Source organism: Ceratotherium simum, chromosome 27 (assembly GCF_057802395.1).
Source record: "Ceratotherium simum simum isolate JZ-2026a chromosome 27, ASM5780239v1, whole genome shotgun sequence".
In the NCBI taxonomy this organism is placed as follows: Eukaryota; Metazoa; Chordata; class Mammalia; order Perissodactyla; family Rhinocerotidae; genus Ceratotherium; species Ceratotherium simum.
The window spans coordinates 13,427,455-13,455,452 of NC_141926.1; the positions used below are offsets into that span (position 1 = coordinate 13,427,455).

The 27,998-nt window shown below is 45.2% G+C and overlaps 1 protein-coding gene across 3 annotated transcripts in view; it reads left to right on the forward strand.

Annotated features, from left to right (window-relative positions):
• Positions 1 to 3,689: 3,689 nt before the first annotated feature.
• Positions 3,690 to 27,998, forward strand: part of URB1 (URB1 ribosome biogenesis factor) — a 77,283-nt gene continuing 52,974 nt past the window's right edge. For all 3 annotated transcript variants that reach the window (XM_087418150.1, XM_087418149.1, XM_087418148.1), the window contains exons 1-13: positions 3,690 to 3,925; positions 6,460 to 6,599; positions 7,558 to 7,709; positions 8,667 to 8,799; positions 13,341 to 13,437; positions 15,587 to 15,672; positions 17,256 to 17,381; positions 18,398 to 18,522; positions 21,804 to 21,999; positions 23,315 to 23,452; positions 26,050 to 26,223; positions 26,895 to 27,024; positions 27,729 to 27,845. In XM_087418150.1, coding sequence (XP_087274276.1) covers positions 3,784 to 3,925; positions 6,460 to 6,599; positions 7,558 to 7,709; positions 8,667 to 8,799; positions 13,341 to 13,437; positions 15,587 to 15,672; positions 17,256 to 17,381; positions 18,398 to 18,522; positions 21,804 to 21,999; positions 23,315 to 23,452; positions 26,050 to 26,223; positions 26,895 to 27,024; positions 27,729 to 27,845 — 1,756 coding nt within the window. In that variant the 5' untranslated portion in view covers positions 3,690 to 3,783. The remainder of the gene's footprint in view (positions 3,926 to 6,459; positions 6,600 to 7,557; positions 7,710 to 8,666; positions 8,800 to 13,340; positions 13,438 to 15,586; positions 15,673 to 17,255; positions 17,382 to 18,397; positions 18,523 to 21,803; positions 22,000 to 23,314; positions 23,453 to 26,049; positions 26,224 to 26,894; positions 27,025 to 27,728; positions 27,846 to 27,998) is intronic.

Consider the following 27,998-nt stretch of genomic DNA (forward strand, 5'->3'; position numbering starts at 1 on the left):
ATCTCCAAGTGTCCTCTTTGAAAGCGTAAAAATATGCATGGTTTGGCTGCAAATTGTTAGTATTCTCCAACACCTTATGCTGAATTTTTCAAATTTCTTTATTTTCTGTTGGCTACCTAAAAATACTTTTGTGAGGGAACAGGTTATAGAGGAAGGGTTGACTTAGCATAGGAAGGGAGGTGGAAAAAGGAATAACTCTGGAAGGGGCATTTTTGAGCAATGAGTTCCGGGAAAGCTGTAGCAGTTGAGGCTTTAGGAACGTGGGAGCAGCAAGAAAGTGCTACGTATGTGTGTGCGGGAAGGGGAGTGAACAGAGAGTGGACTTGGGGAGATTTAAAAATGAAGACAAACTTGATTTTTATCAAGACTGGGCTCACACTTATAACTTGTTTATTCCATATTGGACAAGAGGGGAACATTTTCTACTCTTTTCAGTTTTGCCTCGGAGGAGGAAAAAAAGGCAAATTTGATGCTTCTGTTTTCTTCCCTGCTTTATTATCATTTAGGTAAGAAGCACACACCACAACCGTCTAACCTGGATGATACTAATGTGATGTGTCTATTGCTCAAATAATTCACTTGATAATTATCACATGGCCTTGTAACATCTCATATCATCTTGGGTTCTTGGTTAAATTCTTTATTGCTATTGAATTTATCAGGTGTGTCATATTCTCAATAATACTCAAGTCCCTTTGGGGTAGGTATACTGCATTATATTTTTTTGAATCTATTATGGTTGGCAGTATAATGCAACACACACAGCAGATATTGGTGTTTTGTTTTGAGTTGAGGAGAAGCTGTAGGTTTATTTATCTTTTCTAGCCTATGGACACTGTGTCCTTCACTGGAATTCATAGTGACTGTCTTCGGAATAATGCTTCATTCTTCTCACTGCTACATAAGCAGATAGTGGAACTTTCTTGATCTCGGTAAATGCCACACTAAAACATTCATCACTAAAGAGATTCAAACTTGTGTTAGAATAGAGAAAGGAATTCCATACCTCTCCTCTCCTGTATGTGATTGCATCAATGAGCTTTTATCCAGATGAAATAATGCAGGATAAACAATGAAGATACATCCGTGTACAGCAATGTATATTTCTCACATTCTGAGAGTCCATGATAAATACGCTTTAACGTGAACTCGACATGACTCTGATGGAGCTTCTCCTCTTACCCCTTTCCAGAACTTGATTTTAAACTCATAAGATTGAAATGGGAGTAAATAAACACATACTTAACAGGTGTGAATGAGAAGTGTGGCCACTGGAGATGAACTGGTAGGCTATTAGAGGTTGGACACTTCCCTGGTTAATTTACCACAGTCCAGGGGCCAGTTCGTAAGCTTGTAGACTCAAAAATCTGCATCCTGAGGCTTTTCGACAGCATCCCAAGAGTCAACCTTCCTTTTAGGACAGATTGACATTAACCAAGCTCAAGACCCAGGTCTATGCATTCATTCATATAGACACGTATTTATTCAACAAATATTTATTGAGCACTACAATGCACCAAGCCCTGTTCTAGGCAGTGAGAATGGAGCACTTAATTTTGTTTTGTGTCATTATAGAATGCACATTTTAGTAAAGGAGTTTGACAAACAAATGAATATTTACTATCACCAGTAGGTGATATAGGCAATAAAGGAAAATAGAGGAGGTTAAGAAGATAGGAAGTGAGGGATGGACAGGAAGAGCCCACGTGAAGTGAGAGTGTGAGCCACGTGAGGTCTTGGCAGTTTCAAAGAGAGGGAACAGCAAGTGCAAAAGCCCTGAAGTGGACACCAGTTTAGAATGTCCCAGAAACAGTGATGCTCACCTTCAACAGACCAGAATGTTCTTGGGGACAAATAAGGTCCTTTCTCTCCGTGCGGGCCTTTTACGTAGAAAGCCACGTCACTATCCAGAAGTTGGTTGGAGAGCCTGGTGTCTGAACAAGTGGGGTTAGGGACCTGGCATCGATGATTGATGGCATCAGGCTGACTTAGACTGAAGCATCCGTCTGTACTTCTGAGCCATACCTCATCAGGTATGTCTCTGGCTAAGGCTGGGATGGGCAATGATGACTTCTGTTTCTCTGTTTTTAAATTGGGGTTAGGAGACACTGGATGAGCGGCTCCACCACTTATTAGCTGGGTAATACCGGCAAGATCCCTCACCCTCTCTAAGTGGTTTGTAAAGAGAGACGATAATTTGCCCAAGGTCACACAGGCAGAAACTGAATACAGGGCCTTTGAATGTTTCCTACCTCTCCCTGCTGTCTCTTCGGTCAGGTCCACCCTGGCAGAAAACAAAGCTGGTGGTTGGCAATTAACCACAGACGAGAACCAATGCGGACAATTAGTCAGAATTAAGTCTCTGTCTTTACTAATAAAAGCGTTGCCCTTCACAGCTGAATTTTGAGCATATCCCTGACTCTTAATACTGCCACATCAGCTCAAATGTTCTGGGGTGACACCCTCTGCCTGACCTGCCTACAACATAGGCATTTCCACAGGCACAAGAGTTGTGCCAGGCCAGAGGCTCGTGGTCAACACCATGGGCTTTTTCTACTCTGAAATCCCAACACCAAAGACCACATCCTCAGATGCTCACTACACACCTGCTTACAGAACACAAGACAGTATTTCCTCAGACTAGAGGACAACCTGACAGAGAATTCAAGGAATCACCAAATTACTCATCTGATGAGCTCGTTCATTATTTATTTGAACACATAACCAAGTATTGATGAAGTCGTATTTAAAAATGCACCAGTCTGTTTTTACTTATTCACTTATACCTCCATTTTATTTGAGAGCATTTAATGTGGCTCTCAAGTCGATTAACAACATCTTACAAAAACACACAGCACTTTTTTTCCTGTCAAAGCGGTTTTTCATACATTGCATCATTTTCTCAGCTCTGGACAGCCCCAAGGATTAGGTAGGGCTGGCTTTGCTGTCTCCATTTTAATGTCGGGAACTTAGATGTGGAGGCGGATGCGCTGTCCACGAAGGCTTTTCAGAGACGTTACTTCATTGGATCCTCTCCTCCCACCCTGCACGGCCGAAAGGAGGTCAGTCTGCGGCGACATCCCACCAGACAAGCTGGTCTGGTTCGGCTGTGAGATAAGCTAGGGGTGAGGGTTATGGGTACCCGCAAGACCCTCGGCCCAGGTGCCGGCGCAAGGACCTCCCCACATCGGCGAGAGGGGCTTCCACCCTCCCGGCCAATCCGCGGAGCCTCGAATAAGCAAAGCATCGAATCCCGCTGCATGTCAAGCAAGTTCAAGCGGCACCATTAGGGTGTTTTCAGGTCAAGAACTGATCTGATTGTGCTGCTACGACGCGCCTGGGCTCGTGCCCTCCGAGAGTGGAAGATCTGGGGGTTCTTCCTGCCAAGGCCCCTAGGGAGGGCCGCCGGGGGCAGTAGGCGCGCCCCGATGGGCCTCTCCCCGCCGCGGCCGGACCGGGGTGTCGTGGACTGTCCGCTCGCCCCGGGGCGCGAAGGAGGCAACCGGGACCGCAACACCAAGAACGAGCTCCTGACTCCCCACGCGCATCTTCACTACCGCCTCCCCGCCAGACCGCCCTTTCCACAGGCCCCGCCCCTTCCGCGCACCCCGCCCACTGCGGGCCCGCCCCTTCCGCCGGCTTTCCCCTCGAGGCCCCGCCTCTTCCGCCAGCCCCGCCCCTTCCACCGCACGTGTGGGCCGGAGGCGCGCGACCGCTCACCGCGCGTGTCCTCTCGCCAGGTCCCTGGTGTGTGTATCCTGGCGCGCCCCCGCCCTCTCGGCCATGGGGGTCCCCAAGAGGAAGGCCCCGGGCGGCCAGGACGGCGCGGCTGCCCCCGCGGGCGCAGCCAAGCGGGCCCGCACCGAGGCCCTCACGGGCGTGCGCTTCAAGGCTCAGCTGAGGGACCCGCAGGCCGCTGGGCCGGGTGAGTGCGGGGTCGACCCGGGCGGGAGCACGCGCGTGCGAGGGACCTCCGTGTGCCAGACACAGCCCCCCTTTCTGCAGCTGTTCGGTCACCGAGGGTCGGAGCCTCACCTCCCGGTTTGCAGACGGGAAACCGAGGCCCGGGTGATCGGGCATCCTGGGGCCCCGGCGGGACTGCGCGCTGCACCTCCTTGTCCCGGGCTTCCTTCCTTGACGGCCCCGACCTGCCTGGCTGTGACGGTTCCATGCGACTGCACGCCTCCCTTGCCCGGGCAGCATCCCTCAGCCAGCTCTGAAACCTCGTTATTGCAATTGTCAGGAACGTAAATAAGCGTACTTCTCATTCACAGGACAAATATTTATCGAGTCCCGACTGGGAGTCAGCTCGGGGCTGTTCAGGGAGATAGTTTGCTGCTCCTATGGCTGTCAGCACTTTTTTCAGTAGCTTTGATCCAGCAACACTCACTAGCCTGATAACGTGTGACAAGCTACCACGTGAAGCCACCACAAGGACCTGTCAGTTGACCAAGATTGGACTAGTCGCTGATGTGGAGCAGATTCTATAATTTCACTTTTGAAACGTGTGACCACCCTTCCCACCTCCCCCTAATCCTTTAGAAAGTATGTAGGTTATGAGGATAAAACACAATTGAACTTCAAAATAAGAGTGACAGTGTTTCTTCCAGGTTAAAAAATTTAAGTTAATGGCCAGAATATCCTCAGTTTCCAGTTTTTCTCCCACCAATTTTGTTGGTAAGCTTTTGATATCTGCAACTGCTAGTCGGTGTTAGGAAGATGATACCAGCTTTAGCACAGAATTGTACATTTCTTTCATCCATTATTTACTAGGGGCTGTTATATACTAGGGTAGAGAGAAAATGGTGAGTAAAAATCGGACAAGGGTCCTGCCATTGCAGAGCTTACAGTAGTTGAGTGGGAAAGATATCAACCAGTAAAATCACATACAGACAGTTGTAAGCATAAGTCCTCCAAAGAGAGGTAGATACAGGCTGCCTGAGGGCCTGAGCCCGAATTTGGGAGATCAAAGAAGGTTACCCCGAGGAAGTGGCTTTGCTTTTCGGCAGAGTTGTAGGACAGGGACAGGCAGCTTTCTGACAGAAGAAAGAGCATGTTTAATGATTTGCAAGATTGTACCCATATTTCCTGGTTTTGCACAGAGAGCACCATGACATTCAGGTGCTGCATCATCCGAACAGGTTTTGGAGGGAAACCCTGGGTTGACAGGCGATGGGTGCAGGTGAAGTAGTTGAAAGACGTGGCAAAGCTGAAGTCATTGGGTGAACGTGAATCTCTTGAGTGAGGCTGTGTTGGATTTGTGTTTGAATCTGGTTTCTGTCTTGGATTCTCTCTCCCCTTTGATACGTTCTCATAACTTCCTGTGATAGGTCTGCCTCCCTGGAAGAACAGGAAAGTGTAATTGATAGATATTAGTGGGTTTTGTTTTCAGCCAGGCATTAGGGAAGATTTTTGTGGGTTGGTTTTGTTTTCCAGCTTTATTGAAATATTGACATTTAGCATAAGTTTAAGGTATACTGTGTATGTACATGTATGTATCCTGAAATGATTATCACAGTAAGGTTAGTTAACATCTCGCCTTACATAATTACTATTTTGTTTTGTGGTGATAGCATTTAAGATCTACTCTCTTAATAACTTTTGAGTGTATAATATAGGACTGTTAATCATAGTCACCATACTGTACATTAGATCCCCAGAACTTACTCATCTTAAACTGGAAGTTTGTACCCTTTGACCAACATCTCCCCATTTCCCCCACCCCCCAACCCCTGGCAACCTCCATTCTACTCTCTGTTTCTATGAGTTTGGCTTTTTTAGATTCCACATATAAGTGAGATCATACAGTATTTGTCTTTCTCTGACTTATTTCACTTAATGTCCTCAAGGTCCATACATGTTGTTACAAAAGGCAGGATTTCCTTCTTTTTTAAGGCTGAATACTATTCTGTTGTATATATGTCTATATCTATCTATAGGTATACCACATTTTCTTTATCCATTTTCTGATTATACCCCCTCCACTGGGGGGGGTTGGGGGAGAGAGCTGCAGATTGGTGAAGACCCAGAGGGTGCTCAGGAGTGGATTAATGTCAGCCTCAGGGAGGGTCCCCAGATCAGGAAACTGCTTTTGCTCCATACTAGTTCCTTTGAAAGCTGTTGCCCATGACTTCACTGGCAGTAGAGGAAAGGCCTACCTCCTTGTTGCTCCTGTGTTCCCCATCTCAGTGGGTGCCAGTTCCAGTCACCTGGATGTTCCTGCCGGAAGTCTCTCTCTGTCCCATTATCGGCTGTGATGGTTTCTGAGGAGACTGTCCTTGTTAACATTTGAACACAACTCTTTTTTCAGCCTTGGAAGCATTTGTCTCTGCTGCCAAGACGCTACCACGAGAAGATGTGTATGACGTTGTGGAAGGGTACATAAAGATTTCAGTATCGGCTGTGATGGTTTCTGAGGAGACTGTCCTTGTTAACATTTGAACACAACTCTTTTTTCAGCCTTGGAAGCATTTGTCTCTGCTGCCAAGAATCTACCACGAGAAGACGTGTATGACGTTGTGGAAGGGTACATAAAGATTTCTGTTGAGTGTGCAGAGATTTTCCTGCTCCTGAGTGGGGAGAAGCGACCTGAAAGTGAAGTACGTTATTCCTTACCTGACTTGGTGAAGAGAGCAGAAAGTTAATGCTACTGTTGTGTTAAGCTCGATGAAGAGAAATGAAATGTAAATTTCCAAGACGTTACCAGCTTTCTACAGAAAATGATACTTTGTCCCTGTGCTGTAGGAACACATTCATTTTTGCATTGTGACCTTTGAAAGCATTTTGGTAGAAAGCACTGTCTTCTTATTGGTGAATAATACCAAAAGGAAGATCATAGATTCTTTTTTTTTTTTTTTTTTTTTAAAGATTTTATTTATTCATTTTTTCCCCCCAAAGCCCCAGTAGATAGTTGTATGTCATAGGTTCGCCTCCTTCTAGTTGCTATACGTGGGACTCGGCCCCGGGTTGGACGGAGAAGTGGTGCCTTGGGGCGTGCCCGGGATCCGAACCCGGGCCGCCAGCATCAGAGCGCGCGCACTTAACCGCTAAGCCACGGAGCCGGCCCAGATCATAGATTCTTAATCTCAGTGCTCTTGGTTTGTTTTAACAAGAGGGAAATAGGTAAAAACTGTGTGTCATAGTTGCAGACTTGTATTGAGTTGACTATTGTTTTCTGGTTCCAAAGAGATTCAAAATTTGGAATATTTATGAACCTGTTGAAATCTCAGTGTTACTGCTGTAAGGCTGTAGACCCAAAGCAGTGAGGCCCAATCATTAGCAGAAATTACTCTTCATCTCAGTTTGTGTAATTGTAAGCAAGCTATTCTCTATTTAGCTAGACTATGAGAGCAAGACTGATTCCAAAGCCTGTGGCCTGGCAAGGTAGCCTGCTAAGCTGTCACCTTCCTGCCTTTGGTCGAGTATCTGGGTAGGCCTGATCCTGCAAATTGAAAGTTTTAAACCTGCAAGTGACTGTGGCTAAGACAAGAGGAGCATGTATGTAGACGAGGAAAAGAGATGAGATAATTCATAAGCGTTTCACTTCTATCTTTGCAGATGCTGTTAATATTTCAAGCTTTCGAGGCCATACTATTGCGGACAGCAAGCGATCTTTCCCATTTTCATGTTGTGGGTACCAACATTGTGAAAAAGCTAATGAATAACCACATGAAGCTCGTCTGTGAGTCCCTGTATGCCTCGGGCTACAGGTAAGTTGCCCGCCTTTATGTGGCAGGACTAGCTTTGGGTTTGGTCTGTGTTCAGCTCTCCACAAGTGCATCTGACCTTTCCTCTGCTCACACAGTTGAGCTGAGCGGTTTCTGAGGCCATCGTGACTGTGGCTCTGCCCCTCCTTCCTCTGTTGACCGGCCCCTCACTGTTGCTGACTCCTCTCCTACCTGTGTCCCTCTCACTCCGCCCTGCTGCTCTCCCTGCTGTCCTGGGAATACTCTGAACATCTCTTTTACGTTGCTTGTCCTCTCCCGATGGCTCGTCTCTGAGATTGTCCTAGGTTCCCTCCCTCTCTGCCTTCAGGACTTTGCAGAAATGTTGTCTCAGGGAGACCTTCTTTGACCATCCTATGTCCACTGTCGCTTTCTGTCCCTTTAGCCTGTAGAGAAAATGTCTCTTTGTACAGCTATACATTTGACATAATATTCTGTGTTAATCTCTTGACTGTCTCCTTCCACTGGAATGCAAGGTGCGTGTGGGCGGGGCCTTGATTGTCCTATAAGATGCTGTCTTCCCAGCCCCTAGAACAGTGCCTAATATGTAGTAGCTGCTCAGTAAACCATGCATCCTGGGTGGCTGCAGACTGGAAAGGCAGCCAAGAGCTCACGTTTGGAGACGTCTTCCTCTGTGCCCTGCAAAGGCAGGGACGAGATGCGGGTCTCCTAGTTACATGACAATTTGCTGGGGAGAGAAATTTCCATCATCTTTGTATCTTGCATTTTGTCTCCTCCTCAGGCTCAACATTTTAGCTTCATTTGAAATTTTTGTTATGATTTTGTTTTTTAAAAAAGGAGCATGTCTGCATGTCTCCTTCCTTCTTTTTTCTGGTTTGGGGGTAGCAAACTGCAGCCAGGTGTGTGGTTGGCTTCCTGTTGAGATGGCTTTGTGCTTCTGCTCTTCCTGACATGCCTGATTTCCTTGTTGTCCCCATGCAGGATGGCTCGAGCCTGCCTGAACCTGATGGCCGCCATGGTGACCCAGGGTCCTGAGGCCGCCAGGGATGTCTGCAGCCATTTTGATTTGAATAAAAAGACCTTGTACACGCTGGTGACCAAGAGGGACTCAAAGGTGAGGAGCCCCGAGCATCTCGTACCTCCGTGGGTGTCTCTTCCCTTTGGGGGGCAGAAGTCGTTGGTTTTTCCTCCTTTCCGGCCTTGATCCTCACGTAGATGGAGTAGGAGGCCTCTGTGGAGAAACATGTGCCTTGGAGCCTGTGAGGAAGGAAGGTCCCACTCCTGGGCAGTGGGGGCCCAGTCGCCTGGCAGAGCCCGGATGACAGGGACATCTAAGGACCGCTTCTCTGGGGGCTCAGCATCGCAGTGCCGGCCTGCCTGTGAGGATGACTTAGCTTTTGAGCATCTTCACTCTTCACTGAGTAAATGAAATAATCCCCATTTGCCTTATGGCCTGGATCTTGTGGAGAGTCCCAGTCCTCCTATTCACATTCTGTCCACTTTGGAGAAAACTCAGAGGACTTTTATGGCTTTTTAATATGTGACTTGTGCATAACTCTTGTCATGAATAGGGGCTGGATTGTGCCAAAGAGAATAGAAGTGTGATTGTTTGGTTTACAGGAGAGCTGTAAAAAAAAAAAGTTCCTTAGTGGCTCTAGAAATTTCACTTGGGTTTGGAAAGGTTCTTGAGGAGAAAGCACAAGTTTGAGGACTCGGAAACTGGAGAGAGGGATTCTCCCAAAGCGTGTGCCAGCTGCAGGTTGGCAAAGCTCCTCCTTCCATTTGCCAGATCAGCTCTCTCTGCTGGCGCTCCTGTGCCCTGAACAGCCACGGCTCAGTTCTCCACGCCCCCTTCCTGAGCACAAAGAACAGACCGACAGATAGCAGCCCCTGTCTGCCGAGGTGCGGAACCTCATTAGAATAATTTACTTCTGCACCCGTATGTTACCTGGTTCTCTCATTCTTCTGGGAATTAAGAGTTTCTACGTTCTTCTATATCAGGGTAATAGACTGAAGCGTTGATCATAGTAGCACCAGGTAACTTTTATGACTCTTTGAGGTTGGCCCAGTGTTGAGGGTTTTCTTAGAATTACAAATGAGGCGTTCTCTGAGGAAGAAAGTTCCACGTCTTAGTGTCTCATGGATGCTGTGCTTTATTAATGTGTCAACAAATACCATCCAATGAGTGATGGCTCCTGAAGTTGAAATGCACTTCTAATAAAGAGAATTTGTGTGCTGTTTGCACAGTAGGGCAAATACCATGGTTCTTTGGTCTTAGCTGGCAGTCAGCCCAGCAGTAATTATTTGTCAGATTCCCTTCCCTGTCTCTCTGGACCTCAACCAGCCCAGCCATCTAAGTAAAATATACATCAGTACCCAGGCCACCTACCAAGACACATGACGCGGAAGGGCCCACTGGGGCTTCCTTGCCAGAACCCCGGCTGCAAGGCTGCGTATGCACTGCTTCATCTCATTGTCTCAGCAAGTTATTTATATCTCCCAATGCTGTAAAATGGAAGTTATTGTCAAGATGAAAGTGTTTTTACTTTCTTTTTTGTAACCTTTTATATCAGGTGTCTTAAATACTTTGTATGTTGTAGGAAATGGTTTCCAGACATTAAAAAAGATCTTTTTTAATATAGAAAATGTCAGGGACATTAAAAAATAGAGAGCAGCACGATGAATCCCCATGTACCTGTCATCCAGCTTCAAACACTGTCACCTCTCCCACCTTTTCAGTTTGTTTTGGGACGGTCTATTACTACTGCAAATCCCACACATGAATCATATTTCACCATAAATATTTCAGTGTGTATCTCTAACAGAAAACGACCTTTTAAAGACAAAACCACAGTACCATTATTGCACCTAACGCTATTAATAATTTCTCAATATCAGCTAATGCCCAGTTCGGTCTCAGTTTTTCCCGACTGTCTGAAAAATGTGTTTACACTTCTTGGTTCAAATCAGGATCCAAACGGGTCGCATGTTGTGTTTCGTTGATATGTTTCTTAAATCTCTTCGAATCTTTGAAACTTGTTTTCATGCCATTTAGTTTTTGAAGAAGCTGGTAGATGTGTTTTTTTAATGAGTGTGTTTTAACATTTTGGGGGGAATGATTAAAGCCTCATGAAGAGAAAGGATTATGGATATATTCATGCAGCCAAGGAAAGCGTTGTTAAAATCCTGTGCCAAAGAGCAGTTTTACCAAGTATGTTTTAGTCTATTTTAGACAATGTTTTGCAGAACAGGTCATAAAGAGTTCAGGATGCTTCCTTCCTGGGATAATAACCCTGTGCAGTCACAGGGTAGGAATGAGGAGCAGGCACGTGGCCCTCTTGCCTTTGATGGAGTGTGCTGGAGACGGAGGCTGGAGGCCCAGTCAGGTGGATGAGCAGGAGGCATGTTGGTAGCTGCCTGGAGTGGGGCTGATGCTGTGTCTTGGGGATCTTGTTTCTCTGCAATGTTAGGAATCTAAAATTTGGGGTTGTCTGGGATTTATAAGATGGACACCAGGAGATGAGAACCAAATTCCATTTCAGTTTGAAATTCATTGCTGGAGGGACCCTTGAGAGGATCTAGTACAACTCTGCTGTGTACGAGCAGGATAGAAAGATCTAGAATGGCAGATAACTGGAACCAGCATTCCAGAGCTCCCAGTACTGTTTCTTCAGTGGACAAAAACCCCCAAAACCTGTGGAACCTTTCCAACTAGCAAGGAAAGGATAAAACCTAGTTTAATTTTACTAGGGAAGCTTAGCATTTTACCAGCATTCTTTGGAAACACAAGGCATATGTAGACTAGGATAACAAGTTAACTGTGCTTGAATTAGGTGATGTGTTGCTTTGAACAATGAGGCATCTAGATTGCTTGGGAGCAGTGTTTTCTTTAAGCTTCCTGAAGACAGGGAGGATATCTTGTCATCTTTGCATCCTCTCTCAGCCTGAGATTATAGCATCTTGAATGTAATTGGTGTTTTATTAACATTGAATTGGTGACTGCAGGCACTGGAGTGTTGCTGACACTCTAAAGAATTGCAGCTCCTTTTCAAGACTTGAGTGATCGTTGTACCCTAACTCTGTATTGTGAAGAGGCCCACAGATTAGTCCCCAGAATGGAGAGGGTGGGTTGGAGCTCTTAGTGTGTTCAGGGTAAACCAGCATTGGTGTAATTGCTGAAACGCTAGGTGACATGGATGGAGATAGACTCAATAAATACAATGAATGTGCAGGGCCTCCATCCAGTGTTACAGACCATGGGTCAGATGTCCTTTCTTTTCTCCAGAAGAAACATATCCCCAACAGAACAGGATAGGATTAATTAAATACTCACACGGAAGCCTAAATGGTGCCAACTATGGTCCTTGCACCTTGAGCAAAAGTGAAATGAAAATGCCATGGGAGCCCTGAGAAGAAAGAACTTCCCTATAGTCAAACATAAAGTCGAGCATGAGCTGTATGTTTGTACAATTATTGCTTATTATCCCAATTCCAGTACTTGCTCACTTAGTAGTTATGTGACCTTGAGTTTTTTAAAGCCTTAGTTTCCTCATCTGTAAAATGGGCATGGTGAGCATCTTTACCTCAGGGAGTAAATGAGATAACAGACGTGCAGCATTTGACATACAGTCTGGAACAGAGTCAGTGCTCAGTAAACATTATTGATATCATCATCATCATCATCTCAGCTGCCACTACTGAGTGGAATGGAACCATCTGGAAGACAGAGACTCCTTAATCTTTTCAGGCCTTCAGGGCCATAATTCTCCATGATGTTAACTTATTTCTTGGTAGCAAATTAAAGTACCTTCGGAATAACTGAAGTAGAGGAAGTTTTGGTTTCAGCAGCAGAGGATCTAAGCGTATGTGCTAGTTTGGGTAGAGCCGACAGGAGACTTGTAGGACCACGTGCCATGGTTCTTTGGATGTGAAATAGGGATAATGAGACACGGGTTTGTCTTAAAGTTACTGGGAGGGAAAACTGATCAGATGGCTCTGGTGACTTCTCCTGAAGTGCTGGCTGCTGGTCATGGCCTTTGGGCCCTCGTTGAGGATGCCCACTGTCCTGGGTCATGGCTGACACCTGCAGGAGAGTGCAGATTGTCATCCTGGGAAAGGCCACGCTGGGTTTGTAATATGACAGCATCTGTGCTTTGGTGTCTGGTGTGAATTTATAATGTCTAATAAAAACCAGACATCACCTCATTGGTGTCTCATCAAAGACGGCACCAGTCTTTCCATTATCTCTGGATTTTTAAAAACATAGGTGTGTTATTTCATTAGCAAGTGAGAGTAGATGGTATTTAGACGGGCTGAAAATCTTCTGCTCTATACCAAAGTGGTCCATAAACTAAAAATATTTATGTATTACAGTTGGGGAAGGGGACACCCTATTGTATCTGTCCTTTTGTGTTTAGAAAGTGCTTGAAAGAGAAGGAAAAGTAGCATAGAAGATTGAGGGGGAAAAAGCGGAGAAAAAACCCTTTGTTTCCATAAAGAGATGACCATTGGTTGTGGACTTGTGCCCTCTGGTGGCACAAGCCCAGGAGGCCTTTGTGACCTAGGGACCCCAGGGACGTGCATGCCCACCGTGTTTCTGCTTCCTCGGGTATGTGTGTGGATATGCGTGTGACACGTGGTCTCCTTCGTCCCCAGGGTGTGCACGACGTCCGGCTGGCCTACATTCAGTTTGCCCTTTCCTTTTTGATTGCCGGTGATGACAGCACCATAGTGCAGGTGCTGGAGTTGAAAGGTAGGTATGCCTCTTCATCTCGTAGCAAAGCCTGTTTGTGAGTGTTTTGGAAAGTCGACTGCAAAGCATTTTTTCAAGGTTAAAAAAGTCTGCAGCCTTTGCAGCTGCCGTGTGCACTAGCATGCAGGATGCGGGTGTGGCGAAGCCTGGGTCAGTGTGGTTTTGATATCGCTGGTCAGCGTGAACACAGGTATTCCTGTTATGCTATCTGGAATGCTGAGCGATGTCCTAACAAAGGATAAATGCAAACCTCAGAGATGCGTGCAAACAAAGGAGGCTTTATGGCTCCAGAACATACACAGATTCATGGCCCTGGCACCTGGCTTACCTTAGTAATTGTGTTTAAATAATACAGTTTAATTACTTTGGTGGCTTTGCCTGGTGTTAGCAGAATAGCAGTAATAGCAGAATAGAGCTTCAAAGAATTCCAGCTGGACCACCTTCTGGTGACTCTCCCTAGAGCAAGGCTTGGCATCAGTTCATCTGTTAGGGCCACTTGCGTTTTATCACAAGACTCAGTAAGAGGGTAAATGGCAGCACCTAGACCACACTTAGCATGTGGCTGTTGTTCAGTAAGAGTCCCCGGAATCAAGCCCTGTCTGGAGGTGAGGAGCGGTCTCGTGTCCTGGCCAAGCTCTGCGAGTTGTTGGAGGATGACTGGCGTGGTGCTGTGGCCCGTGTGGTCAGGTCTCCAGCCCTTCTCCCACCTCTCCAGGGTGGGAGACCTGAGCTCCTTCCAGAACGTGACTGCTGGGGGCCATTTAAGAGCAGGGTGCGGGTGGCGGTCCCCTGGATGTTGTCAGCCCATGTTGATGCAGAAGGAGACACTTTCTTTGTGTGGTGTGGCGGACAGGATTTTTCCTGCTTGTTGCCAGGGCTAGGAGTTTCTTTAGAATTCCGCTGGGTCATCTCAGCCATCTGGCCTTTTACTAAAGAGCAGTGATTTGGGGAGTATTCATCTATACTGCTAAAGGGGGTGGGGCTGTACTTCAGTTCATGTTTCTGCAGGGCAGTTTGGCCACATGCATCAAAACTTTTTAAATGTTTGATCCAGCAATGTCACGTCTTGTCATTTATCCGAAGGAAATAATTAAGGATGTTAGTAGGGGTTTTATTAGGACATATATTTTCATATTAGCTGAAAATTAGACCCCTTCTAACTATCCACCAGCAAAGGATTGGGTGAGTAAGTTGAGAACTAGTCCTAAGGTAGACTGCGTCTATTAGAAGTGATGGAGAAATACACTTACTGACATTCAAGTTTTTAACTATATATATATATGACATATGATTGCGTATGAACTCGGTTATAAAACCGTAAAGTGTCCCATTTTACTAAAAGTTAAATGTAACATCATTAACTAAAAGTTAAATGTAACATCATTAACTAAAAGTTAAATTATGTATGCATACATCAGAAAGTTAACAGTTAACTGGTAACCCAGATGTTAACAGTATTAACCCCTGGGTAGTGGAGTTATGGTTGATTTAAAATTTTTTTCTTTTGGTTTTTCTGGTATTTTCTGATTTTTCTTTTTCTAAGAATAATGAATTTGCTTTTGTAGAAATTATTGTGCCCATTAAGCAGGTATAGAGCAAGGGGAATTGGAATTGCTTTGATGCTTCTGCCCCAGACCACTGGTATATTAGTAATGATATAGCATCAAGCTGTGATGGCTGGTTCCCTGGGGGTCCAAAAGTATGAAGAGAAAGTAGAAAGCATATAAATCACCCCAAATCCTACCACCGATCAATAAAATCATGACCATCGTTTGTAAGAGATCTCTGAGCAAGTCTAAGCAAAGAGAGAAATTTTCGAAAACTGTAATCATACCATGCATTCTCTTTCAAACAATCAATATCAAATTAATTTTACTTCAGTCAATGTGAGAAAAGGAAAGTAAACCAGAACTAAAGAACTATTGAACGCCTTAAAAAGTTCTGTCATTGTTTTACCTTTAGATACTGATTTCCTCTGTCATGAAGGTGGTTATTTCTATTGTGAGCTTGTATGATTAAAATAGACAAAACTTAAAAAAAAGAAAGTAAATGACAGTGTTTGCCATACCATTTAAGCAGTAATGTTCTCTCATCTGGCCTCACATTCAAAATATTTTTGAGTTTAATGCTTTGGAACTTTTATTTTCAGAATTTATTCCTTGCATTTTTAGCTCAGGAGTAAAGGAAGATAGGATTTCTACCGTCAATATTTTGTTATCCACACTGAAAACAAAGGTATGTGTTTGGTCATCAGCCTTTCTGTCATTCGTTTTCTGCAGTGTTTTATAGGACTCGGGAGCGATAACGTCCTAGGTTATATTGGTTGTTAGGTAGGTTGAATGGAGAACTGTTTCTGAAGCAGAGACTTGGCGGTGGGGATGACAACCCTGAAGGGTACAGAGTAGCTGGAGCAGCCGCCGAGGTTCAGGCAAGGCTGCTGTTTATCACAACATGAGAAGAGCTGTTGCTCACCATTTCGCAGGAAGCCATCGGAGTCATTGTGAGCTGAAAATGACAACTATTCGTCATTTATGCAGGGAGCAAATGTTATTTTGTGTCATGTTGCGTATTCTGCCTTTTACTGGCGTCTTCTAGAAATTTAAAAACTTGCTGAAAGGATCACTGTCTTTAATATAGAAGCACCTTAAATGACCAATTAGGAAAACTCTATGACCTTCCCAACATAAAAAGTTGTCAGAAGGCCATGAACTGGCAGTCTGCATAAAAATGGCTAATTAGGATTAGCATTAAAATGCTTAGCCTTCATATAAAACAGTGGTTCTCAACTGCTGGTGATTTTGCCCACCCCCCCCACCCCCCCACCCCCCACCCCCGTTGGGCGTTTGGCAATGTCTGGAGACATTTTTGGTGTCACAACTGGGGAGGTGCAACTGGCATGTAGTGGGTGACACGAGGACAGTCCCCCATGGCAGTTATTTGGCCCAGAAGTCAGTAGTGTCAAGGTTGAGAAACCCTGATTTAAAATAATGCAAGTAATGAGATAGAGGTTTTTTTGCCTACCAAATTAGCACTGACTTTTTGAAACAAGGATATTCAGTGCTAGCAGAGATGCTTTGAATCAGGTACTTTGCTGGAGGAGTGTTACAACCCTCTGGAAGACAGCAGGTCTGGCAGCGTGTGTCAAAGGTCTTAAAAACGTTGGTAGACCTGAAGATAGGAGGGGCTGCCTCAGAACCCCCCTGGGAACATATTTGAAATACACATACCCTGGTCACATCCTGAGATTCTGAGGGTAGGTTTGGGTGGAGCTGAGAACCTGTGCCACCATTCCAAGTCCACACTCAGGGATGCAGTGAAGACTTGGTACAAGGATGCTGATCATAGTCAGAGTTTGGAAACAACCTAATTGCACACACTCAGGGAATGTTATATAAGTTATAGTCAACTCATAGGGTAGAGTGATATTCAGCCTTCCAAAGTGATGGGCTAAAGGGATTTTTAATGATATGGGGAAAGCTCATGCTACGTAAGTAAAAGCAGGCACAAAACTATATATAAATATAATCTCAAAGAGGCAAAAAAAAAAAAATGGAAGAACATGCACATGTATGTTGTGTGGGTAGGAGGAGGGCTGAAAGGAATTGTACCAAAATGCTGTGTCCTAGAGTGGTGGGGATGTTGGTGAATTTTGTTTTTCTTTTTAAGTTTTTCCCCTCTTTTGGCCAAATTTTCTGCCATAAGCCTGCATTATTTTTATAATGACAAAAAGCAATAAACACTAAACATAAAATAATTTTTATTTTAAAAATAATTGAATTCCTTGAAATTCATTTGTTTTATTGTTTTATTGTTTTCAGGTAGTTCACAATAAAAATATCACAAAAACCCAGAAAGTGCGTTTCTTTACCGGGCAGTTACTGAACCATATAGCATCTCTGTACAGCTGGAATGGGATTGTTGATGTGAACATGGAAGATGTCAAGGTACAGTCACGTTTGCGTTTCAGATGGCCTCCTTAGTGTGTGATCCTTAACAGCTGGGAGACTGAAGAATCTACATCTGCCTTTAAAAAAGTCCCTCCATTTGATGTTTCATTTGGCTTGTGGTTATATTAATTTTCCACTTAGATGCAGTATGATTTTTAAAATTTTATTTTTTTTACAATAAGATTTTTTCTAACCTCTGAGGTATCACGATATTAAACTTTTTTTTTGATGAGAAAACTATTGCCTTTAGCTGAGTGACATCTTAATTTTCCCTGCAATTCTTGCCCAGTAGGTTTATAGGGTTGATCCCGGCTCTCTCTTCCTCCTCTCATTTACCTCTTCTTTTCCTTCCTTCCATTCTTCTCATATCCAGCTTTTGGAGTTTTAAGACCTGTTGCTTTTCCTTCAGGATCCTAGGTGTCTAGGGAGCCTCGATTTCCTCCACCATGGACATGTATGATTTATTTTGTAACAAGTGCTACATTAGAACATTTGCTCTCACATTGACCCGTGGCTGATGTACCTTTTAATTCTCTTCATTTTTATTTTCCTCAGGGTGTTTCTGAACATGGACTTGGCCAGAATAGTGAGGGCTCAGGCTTCCTGTTAACTTTATAATCATTTACCTCTCAAGAGTCCACTATTTTACTTCCTTTTATCTTCATGAGTCCGCCTATGTCCTGTTTTCTGAACATGCTTTGTAAGCTCTATTACCAGGAAGCCTTGAGGGCTTAATAAAAACACTCCCAAATGTGGAATTATATTCAAAAGAGCAGGAGAAATTAAGTCATTCTTAAGCTTGTTTGAAAATACAGGTTTTAACGTGCCCCCCTTAAGAGTATTATTCTTATCTTGATTGGTGTTCCTCTTTTTTTTGGAGTGATACCAAGTGTTTAATTTAAAATGTTGTCTGCATTGTCATTAGGCCTGGGATATTGTTCAGTTTTTACTCTGTAGCTGTTCTAAGGTTTATGAGCTTGGGATTTTCATCGAATTTTTGTAAACCCTTGTAGGCTTCTCCTGAAGACGCAGGGAAGACCATGGTGAGGGAGCTCGTTCACAGCTTCCTGATGGATCTTTGCTGTTCGCTCAAGCATGGGATTAATTTTTATGATGCGTCTCTCGGTACCTTTGGCAGGTAAGGTGTAACACTCTTAGAGTCTGAGGTGTGTTCCTCAGAAGTCACACATACATGCCTTTCAGTGGAAATCTTTTAAATAATGGAAGTATAGTGGGTTAAACAGGAAATTTAGACATTATTTCACTCATTTTAGGGATGAGCAGTCAGAGACCCAGAGGCTTCTGGTCATTATGTGCCCTCGGGAGAAAGGTCTCAGGGTAGCAATTGACTTAGACACGTAGTTTGAGATATCTCTCCCAGGGTGCTGCGTGTGTTTACTCGAAGACCCTGGTGTCGGCTGGATCTGGATAAGTCTTACACCCGCTTTCCCAGAGAGGGCAGGCCCCGACATGGGCTGCACCAAAACCCTAGAGTGGGTACCGTTGTTATCCCGGTTCTGCAGATGAGGGAAATGGGCACAGAGAGGTCAGGTCACTCAGCCTGTAAGTGGCAGAGCTCGGATTTGAAGCCAGGCACTCTGCTTCGAAGCCCATCCTCATAACAGCTCAACAGTCTTCCCTCTCCTTGAAGAGGGGGCTGACACCTTAGGATTTCAAAATTTTATTTTTATATTTTGTTTCATATTTCACAATTATGATATTTCACATATAGTCGAAAGCTAGTAGTTTAGATGATATTCTTTTGGCTTTGTCTTTGTAGTCATATAACTATAGTACATATCCGTGTTATTTTTTAACAACCAAAATGGCCGGCTGCTAGGTATGTTGTTCATCAACCTGCTTTTTTCCCGTTTGACAATAAAAATATTGGACATATTTTCTGGCAATTGTGAATGACTCTTATTTTTTACCCCTTTGGCATTTTATTATAAGGATATAGATGGTTTGATTGAGTTTTAACCAGTCAGGAAATTACTGGTTCCTTCAAAATGGGATAACACAGTGGGAATTTTTCTCCCTGGTTGTGACTTTGGACTTGTTTTGATTCTGAGATTATCATGAATTAACTTGCCATATCATTTTTTTTCCTTTAATTTGTTTGGTGATATAGCTTTTCTCTCTATCCTACTCTTCTTTCTGGAGTAAGAAAAAGCTTGTCTTCCTATTAAAATGAACAGCAGACTTTCATCGTCTAATATAATACCATGCTTAAAACACACATTTTTTTCCCGCTTAAGTAGACCCATAAAATAGATGATCATTTAATGAGCATACTGAATCTACTTGTGGGTGTGGGTCTGTTTAAATAAGCTGTGGTTTATGTAAATTTTTTGAAGCCATGTGCAAAAGACAAATGTTTGCACTTAGGGTAGAGGAAGAGAATTTGCTTTGTGGGGAAATAATGGAAAGCTTTGAGAAAGTTGAAATGCATGGTTTCCCAATAGTCGTAAGCCTTTTTCCCGCACTTCATTCAAATCTTCATGCTAATGTCACCACATCAGAGAGACCTTCCTTGGTGGCCCTTTTCTGAAATAGCCTTTCCTCTGTCACTATCCTTTTGCCTGGCTCTTGCTTCTGACTGTGACTTAACCGCCACCCTACATATTTATTTATTTGCTTGTTCATTATCTGATAGGTGAGAATCAGTGAGAGCAGAGGCTAGCCTGTTTCAGATCCCCAGTGCCTAGGACAGTGCCTGGCACGTGGTAGGTGTTTGAAAGTGAGGCATCATAGTGTATGTGAGGATTGGCAAACTTTTTCTCTAAAGGGCCAGATAGTAAGTACTGTAGGCTTGGCAGACCATATAGTCTTTGTGGTGATGGCTCAGCTGTGGCATTGTAGCACCAAAGCATCCATGGACATAGGCAAATGGGTGTAACAGTGGTCCAATAAAGCTTTATTTACAAAGACAGACAGTGGGCTGTAGTTTGCTGACCCCTGGCGCAGGGGTTAAGAAGACGGATTCTGGAGTCAGCTCTGAGACCTTGAGCAGATTACTACTCCTCTCTGCCTCTGTTACCTCATCTGTAAAATGGAAATAAAATTAGTACCTGCCTCAGAGAGAGGTAGAGTGTGGTAACTGCCTAGAGCAGTGTCTGGCGCGTATTAACCACTGTGTAAATATAAATACTATTCATTTTATTACGTTGTCGATTAAAATTGTGTGTGTGCACTATTTTTAGCACTTTTTGCAGATTTAATCTTCCATTCATTTGACAACACAAGCTATGTTTTGCTCATGAAATATTCATATTAAGAATTTAAAACTTTTAAAAAAGGGTAGCTTTCTGATCAAAATTATATTCTTTTCTAATTCAATTTGTGAAGAATTTTTACTATATGTAAAGCTATCGTATAGCATCTTAGTTTTAGTTGGTTTATAAGGGGATTCAAAACTGAGGATCCTAGAAGCCATGCAAATGAGGCAAATTCTGAGGTCTTTCTGGATTTTATGAGTTCTCAGTCAAGCAGATGTGAAAAGGCTTCTTTTTTTAAAAGGTATCAAGGTGGGTAAAACCAAGTCCTGTGGGTTTGGCTGTGTAAATTCTAGGCTAGTTGCTCCCTTTCTGCAAGTTTTAATGTCTGTATGCTTTCCTGCTTCTTATTTTATCATCTTTTACTTTTGAGAACTGCCCACTTTGGGACGGGTTTTGAATATTGTCATCGGGTAGACTTTTTATTCTATTTTAGTTTATTTGGGCTGCTAAGTGAAGGTGTAGGGATTTGAAATAAGCTAGAAACATAGGGAGCAGGAGACCCTTGCAGAGATTTTGTGCCATCTTGTTGAGTTTTAGAAATAATTTTATGGCACTATGGACTATGTGACAGTTCGTTTGCACTTCATGTAAAAAAAAACTTCACCTTTTCAAAAGAAAAATGCATTCTCTGTATTTTTTATACTTACACATATATTTATTTATATACATACATTTTTGTGTGTAGTTGGAGGGAAGGGTTCAGTAAAATCTCAAAATGCAATTTGGGAAGTGGATTCCTCCCTGCTGATTTTGCCCTGTCTTGATACCAGCCTTGACTGCTGGGTAGACTGGTAGGTGGCTGGGATGGATAGAGAAAATGTGTTTCTTCCTCTTCTTGAGAAGTCCAGTGGAACTCAAGGGAGAGAGGGAGGGATGGGGCACAAGACAAAGTAGAGACTTTTTCAGCCACTCAGAAGTAAGGAGTGAATTCAAGCCCTGTGGTGGAGAGCTGGAACCCCACAGGCCATGAAAACATCCCATTTTAGTCTATGAGGGAAATTCACCAAAAATGACTTTGCCTGTGCCCCTGTTAGGGCTGCGTTTACCGAGGGCGATGCTGCGGAGCTGCTGTTAGTATCATGAGCTCTCAGCGTGTTGTGAAAGTTCCCTGCTGACCCCTCTCTTCTCCTGTCTTTGACAGAGGAGGAAACCTGACGCTCCTGCACTTCCTCTTGGGTTTGAAAACTGCAGCAGACGATGCGCTGGTGGCTGAGCTTGTGGTGAACATCCTTAAAGTGTGCCCGGACTTACTGAACAAATATTTCAAGGAAGTCACATTCTCCTTTCTCCCAAGAGTGAAGTCCACTTGGTCAAATAATATCAAACTACTAAACAAGGTAAAAACACATGAGTATTTCAAAGTCTGTGAGATAGGATAGGAGGCAGAGGGTAAGGAGTTGGGGGACTGGCGGCAGGGGCGGGAGGAAGTGAGGTTCTGATATATTGTACAGTGTGAAGACCTTCATTCAGCCGTTCTTCAGGGGGCATTTTAGATCATGTAAGTTTGGTGTGCTTATCTCTTAAGGACATTTTGCTTTTAACTGAGCTGAATTTTGAGGTGTATGCCTTTTGAATCTGTTGAGCCAGTGTCATCTTTTTCATCCAGATTTTGCTTAGATGGAGATCATGATGAGTTTTAGCACAGTTAGGCTGGCAGTAGTGAAATGTCTGAATTGTAGGGTAGTTTTTAAAGCTTCTTGTTTCAAGTACTTAAAAAACTTGAAATAAGCTGTGAAATAGTGGTCTGTTTATTTAAGTGGTTATACATTTATTTCCTTTTGATCGTAGATATCAGCATCCCCCCCCCGCCCCCCCGCTACCAATGGAAGTCCCTACTACAAATTCTTTGGCATTACTGGGTGGCTCGGTTAAGCTCTCTCTGATTTATGGCCTGCCTGGTGGGGAAATACCTGGGATTGCTTTCTTGTGCCTCGACCTGGGCATGGGTTATCTGTAAAACAAGCTTATGTTCATGTATTCTCTCATTTTCCTTGAGTGCCTATGTATGCAGTCCCCGTGTGTATTTTGGGACGAGAAGGACGCACTTTCCCCCTCATTTTGGTGAGGGAAGCCCTGTGTCCAGCACCCGTATTGGGAGCTGTGCTGGTGCTGCTCTCCCCAGGGAAGGGGAAGGGGCAAGTGCATGTCTTTGCAGGCCTGGGTGAGAGTCCTCACTTCTCTGCTTACTAGCCATGTGGCCCAGGGAAATTACTTAGCCTCATTGAGGTCCAATTTTGTCATCTATAAACATTTTTTATTTTAATGTAAAAATCCCTACCCCAAATGGATGTCCTGAAGCGTTAAGATGATGACATAATTTGTCAGGTGCCTATCAAGTGCAGTAACCGATGAGTAATACTGTCGTTAGCTCCAGCAGTGACTTATTTGCCATCAGAGGTTTTAAGAGGCTCCCCAGCCCGCAGGCCCAGCTCTGCTTTGAAGATCACTGCCCCAGTAACAGCCAGTCTCCTGACCTGACCTGTCTTTAAAAAATGGATTGGGGGTTAATCTTCGGGACCCTGTTCCTTGTAGCGAGCCTTTGTCGCTATAATTGTTTCATTGGAATGGCTTCACTGTGGGGTGCCTGCAGTTAGCCTCAGGTTTGAAACTTAACCTCCAGCCCCGGCTCATTCTCTTTTCTCCTTTTCCTAGATCTATGAGGCCCAGCCGGACATTTCCCGGGCATTTCAGACCAGAGAGTTCATCCCCTTGCCTCGGCTCCTGGCGATGGTAATGGTGACCACCGTGCCCCTGGTGTGCAATAAGACCATGTTCACCCAGGCATTAAATGTAAGTTGTTACCCTGCTTCTAGAACTTTCTCTCGCTAACCCTGCTGGCTGTGCTGTGGATTGTTCTTAGAATACTGGCCTGGGTATATTGGATCGTGTTTTGTCAGTGAGCCCCTGAGGCTTTCCACGAGTGGCAGTGTCCACTCACCTGGGGAAGGGACCCTGGAGCCCGAGGCACGTTCATGCCAGAGGGTGACGGAGTGCACAGCATTGTCCCTGCTCCAGCACAGAGCTGGGACTGCTGGATCCCTCCACGGCTCTCTCAGCCTGCCTAAGGGAGGAAGAGAAGTGTGTTCAGCTACAGCCCAATGTCGTGTATTAAAATCTCATTAGTTAAGGATTTCTGGACAGGGTGGCACTGAAATTTGCATAGCAAATCCTTTCTTTTGTGATTTAAGTGAATAGTGTTAAGAAATTTCTGGGGAACATTTACTTTGAGGACCAGCTGTTTCAGGCATTTTTGGAGGACATGGTCGTGGAAAAAAACCGATGCTTAAATTTCCCTCATTATTTATTATAAAGGTCCCCAACTCCCATCAGAAGCCACATTCTGAGAGACTTGTGCATCTTTCGCCAAAGCATTGTAGCCGTAGGTGAACTTAGGTGTGAGTTGTTAACACACGTGGGTCCTGGGCCCTGCCAGCCCCTCCTAAACCCAGGTGGCCTCACGACCTACGTGGGGGAGGCCAGTTATTCAGAGGGGTGCAGGGCCTAGGGTTCCTTTGGGGCAGGTGGAGTCCCTGTCCCTCCACGCCGGCTGGCTTATTGTGAACACAGCAGGAGCAAGATCTGCCATGGTGGGTGCACAGGCATGAATTCGCCCCCGTGGTGATGGGGCAGTTTCCGTAAAGTGGTGTAGACTCCTTCCATCGTGCAGCAGGATTGAGCGTGTTTTGATACCCATCCAGGGTTGTGCTGCGAGTGGGTGGTGGGGTGAGGAGGAGAGAGAAGGATGCCTGTGTGGGACTGGGCAGAAAGTTCTCTTGTTCTGGTTGCCAAATCATAACAACCCAAATTAGGACCCAGCTAGCTTGCCTATCTGTTTTGTGGGAGACACAAAGTATTTTATCCCAAGGGGCTTGCAAGAAAATAGAATTGAAAGGAATATGTGAGATGCCTTCTTTTTATGGGCAGAAGATAATTTCATTTGGCCGGCTGCATTTGTGCTCCCCTTGGAGCTGACTCCTGGAGGTCTGGGATATAAATGGCTGTCTTCTCTCCCTCCCACAGTAGTGTTTCAGGCAAGAGGGGTTGTGCCCCCAGGGGGTGTTCCGTCCCCTGGGTGGAGTGGCTACAGGGTGAGAGAAAGGACATGGCTTTCTCTCCTGCCAATGCTGCTGTCTTTGCAGGGCCAGGGCCAGCGAGGGAGAAGCACTGCTGTGCCTGCTCTTCAGTGGGCCCTTTCCCAGTGTGTTACCACCAGTGAGACCCACTGACGCTGGTGTATCTAGGGGGTGGGCTTGTAGGGGTTTTTTTTTTTTTCATTTTTCTTTTATTCTTTACAGTATTATCTGAAAATTTTTAACAGCATACATTTTAGCATCAGAAAGAAAAGAGCTTATTTAAAAACACGAAATAAGGTGCGTGGAGGTAGCGTCTCAGGCCGTTGGTTGAGCTCTGCTCCCCGCCATCGGGTGTGTGTGTGAACGCTCGTTTGGGCCCTGCCTTTGAAGCTATTACGGAGTGGGAGTCACTATTGGTTTAGAATATTTAATGCAGTGCTACTTTAGTGCATGATGTACGTATAAAATGAAACCCCAGCTCAGTGCAACACTGCGGGAGTGGCTGTCATGGTTATTAAACTAAAAGTCCCTCAGAAAACCTTTTTGTTTCTACTTGACTATAAATCCGCAGTATCCCAGCCGCTGCTCCCGGACCTTCCTGTCCTGGGGAATCACCTGGAGCTGGTTGAGTTGGGTGCACCGGGGCCTGAGACATGTGTCCCCTGAGCCCCCAGGAGGGGCCCTCACTGCTGCTGGCCCAGGACACGCCACGACTAGCCGGGGCCTGAGCTTTCCCTCTTTTGGGTAATAGCACAGGTTCTTGAACATTATTCAGTTTCTGCAGCAAGTGGGGGTTTTGAAGACCCACCTGGCTGTCACTCGGAATATAAGTAGAGAGTCTGGATGTCGGAGGCCTGGGGTTGAGGGCTGCTGGCTTATGGAGCCTAGAGGTGTTTTTTCATACTAAAGTACCTGATGCCCTTTCTTGTCATCTTTCCACCTGATGTTAAATGCTTTTTTAGGGGCTGGTTGGGTTCTGGTGCTATCTTCGCTGTTGTTGATGCAGATAATTCATATGAGCTGAGTGGTTGTCAGAGAAGACTTACAAAGACAGAGAATGAAACAGAAATAACTCTCAGACTCTTTCTCTGGTAACCACCTTCCCGGTAACTGCTGAGGTCAAATCTGCAGGAGGTCCAGAGCGCAGGGTCCCCAGGCCACTCTTCACAGAGTGTAGAGACCAGTTGTCTTGTACAGCTCTCCCTGTGAGTGAGCTGAGAAGGGACGAGAGCCAGCCAAGGCCCCAGCTTGGGAGGGGTGTGTCCACCAGTGCAGCTTAAAGACATTTGTGGATTTAATGCTTTTTCTTCCCAGTTGGACAGCACATCAGTGAGACACACAGCTTTATCCCTTATTTCCGTCATTTTGAAGAGAGCATTAAAAACTGTTGACTACTGCCTGAATAAAGAGGCGTGGCAAGACTCAGGCGTGTACACGGCTGCGATGATGGAAGAATTTGTGCGGCTTTTCAGAGAAGCCCTCAGCAAGGTGGGTGTGGAAGCCAGGCTTGGCCTTCCCGGGGAAGTTTCCAGGGCTTTCTTTACAGATGTCACAGAAAGCACACCAGGTGGAAAAGGCGATCTTGGGGGCACAGAGGGTGGGTGCTCCTCCGGCCTCATGTCTCATCAGGAGCCGTTGTGCCCCTTCCCCTCCTCCACCGCTGCACACCCACGCTGGAGTGGGGCCGCGTGAGGGGGTGGTTGGGAAGCCCCTCTCACTCCCTCCTCCCCGTAGCTCAGTCTGGTAAGGGAGGAAGGCCAGTCTTCTGCAGACTGGTGGCTGCCCTGAAAGAGCCAAGATCATGCTGGACAGGTCCCCCCAGCTGGTCATAAAGACCTGTTTCTTTGTTCCCAGTGTCTTGCTCAGGTGAAGGAGTCTTAAGGGGCTTGTTTTAATTATCAGCACTTGTTTTTTTCACCAAATCCTTATTATGTACAGTTCTAGGAATTAACCCACAAACAGAGCTCATAAAAAGATGTGGGCCTGTTCTCATCCTGCTGCCCCGGCTCTTTCTTACACACTCACATTCACGCTCACGTACACTCCCATGTGCTTGCACCTCCCCTTGGGTTTTGCTTCTCCTTGTTAGTAGATTCAGTTCATTTGTCTCTCTTTTTTTCCTGTGACTGATTTTTTTGTTTCTTTGGTTTTCCTTTTAGATTTTACCAGACCTGAACACCATAGTGTGGGTCTGGCAGTCACTTAGAAAGCAAGACATGAAACAGGATGACGAGAGAGGAAAGAAAAGGGGCGACAAGACTCCTGCTGCCTGCGTGGCTCCCCAGTGCGGTGAGGGCTCTGTGGGGCCCCTGCTGTTTGCAGACAGCGCTGACCGGCAGCCGGGGCCGGCTCCTGTCTAGAGCGCTTTGAAGGCCTCTCTGGCTATGAATGAATCCTGTGTCCTTTTTGCTCAGAGAGGAGAATAGAATCGTAGATTGAATTCTAACATCTATTAGAAATGCACCCAAGCTCTATGCAAGCACTGTGTCTCTCTAAAGACTAGAACAATGGGTACCGTGTGCTCTGGCCTTTCAGTGGGGGGACCTCTCTTGCTCTGCAGCTGGAGGTGGGCTACGTAGGCCCCTCCTCGTAATAAGTTACATCGACTCAGACCTTGTTATTGGCCAGGCAGTGGGCTTTGTGTCTTATATCTATATCCTGTTTAATCCTTACAGCCGCCCTACGAGGCTGGGCACTGCTGTGTGTCCCCGTTGTTCAGATGAGGACACTAAAGCACAGAGAGACAGGGTGGCTTTAACCTGTTGAAGGTCACAGCAGTAAAATGGGGATTTAAACCCAGGCTGTTTGAACAGTCTGGACTTTTTACCATGTCGACTCCTGAAATCCAATGTCTCGGGGGTCTGTCTGCGGCCTCACTTTTCAGCTTGCGGTTGATGGCACTGGGTCGCGGGTGGCTCAACTACTTATCTGTTGCCGATTGAGGACAAAGAACACGTGTGTTTCCTAATTCAAGCCGTTTTGTTTTGGCTCAGATGATGCAGAGACCATCCTTTTGAAAGCCGTCCTGCTCCAGGTCATATGCCTCTACCAGAAGGTGGTCCCGCATGTGGTCATGCAGTACAACTTTGACTTCAGCAAGCTCCTGAAAGGTACATCTCCAGGGACTGCAGACGCCCCTCTGCTGTTTCTGCCAGCGAGGATGAAGGGAGCACGGATTAAAGTGTAACCAGGGAGGCTGGTGGGCAATTTAGTCGGCATGTGTGATCCACCAGCCTGGTTACTTGTATTTGGACCAATATTTT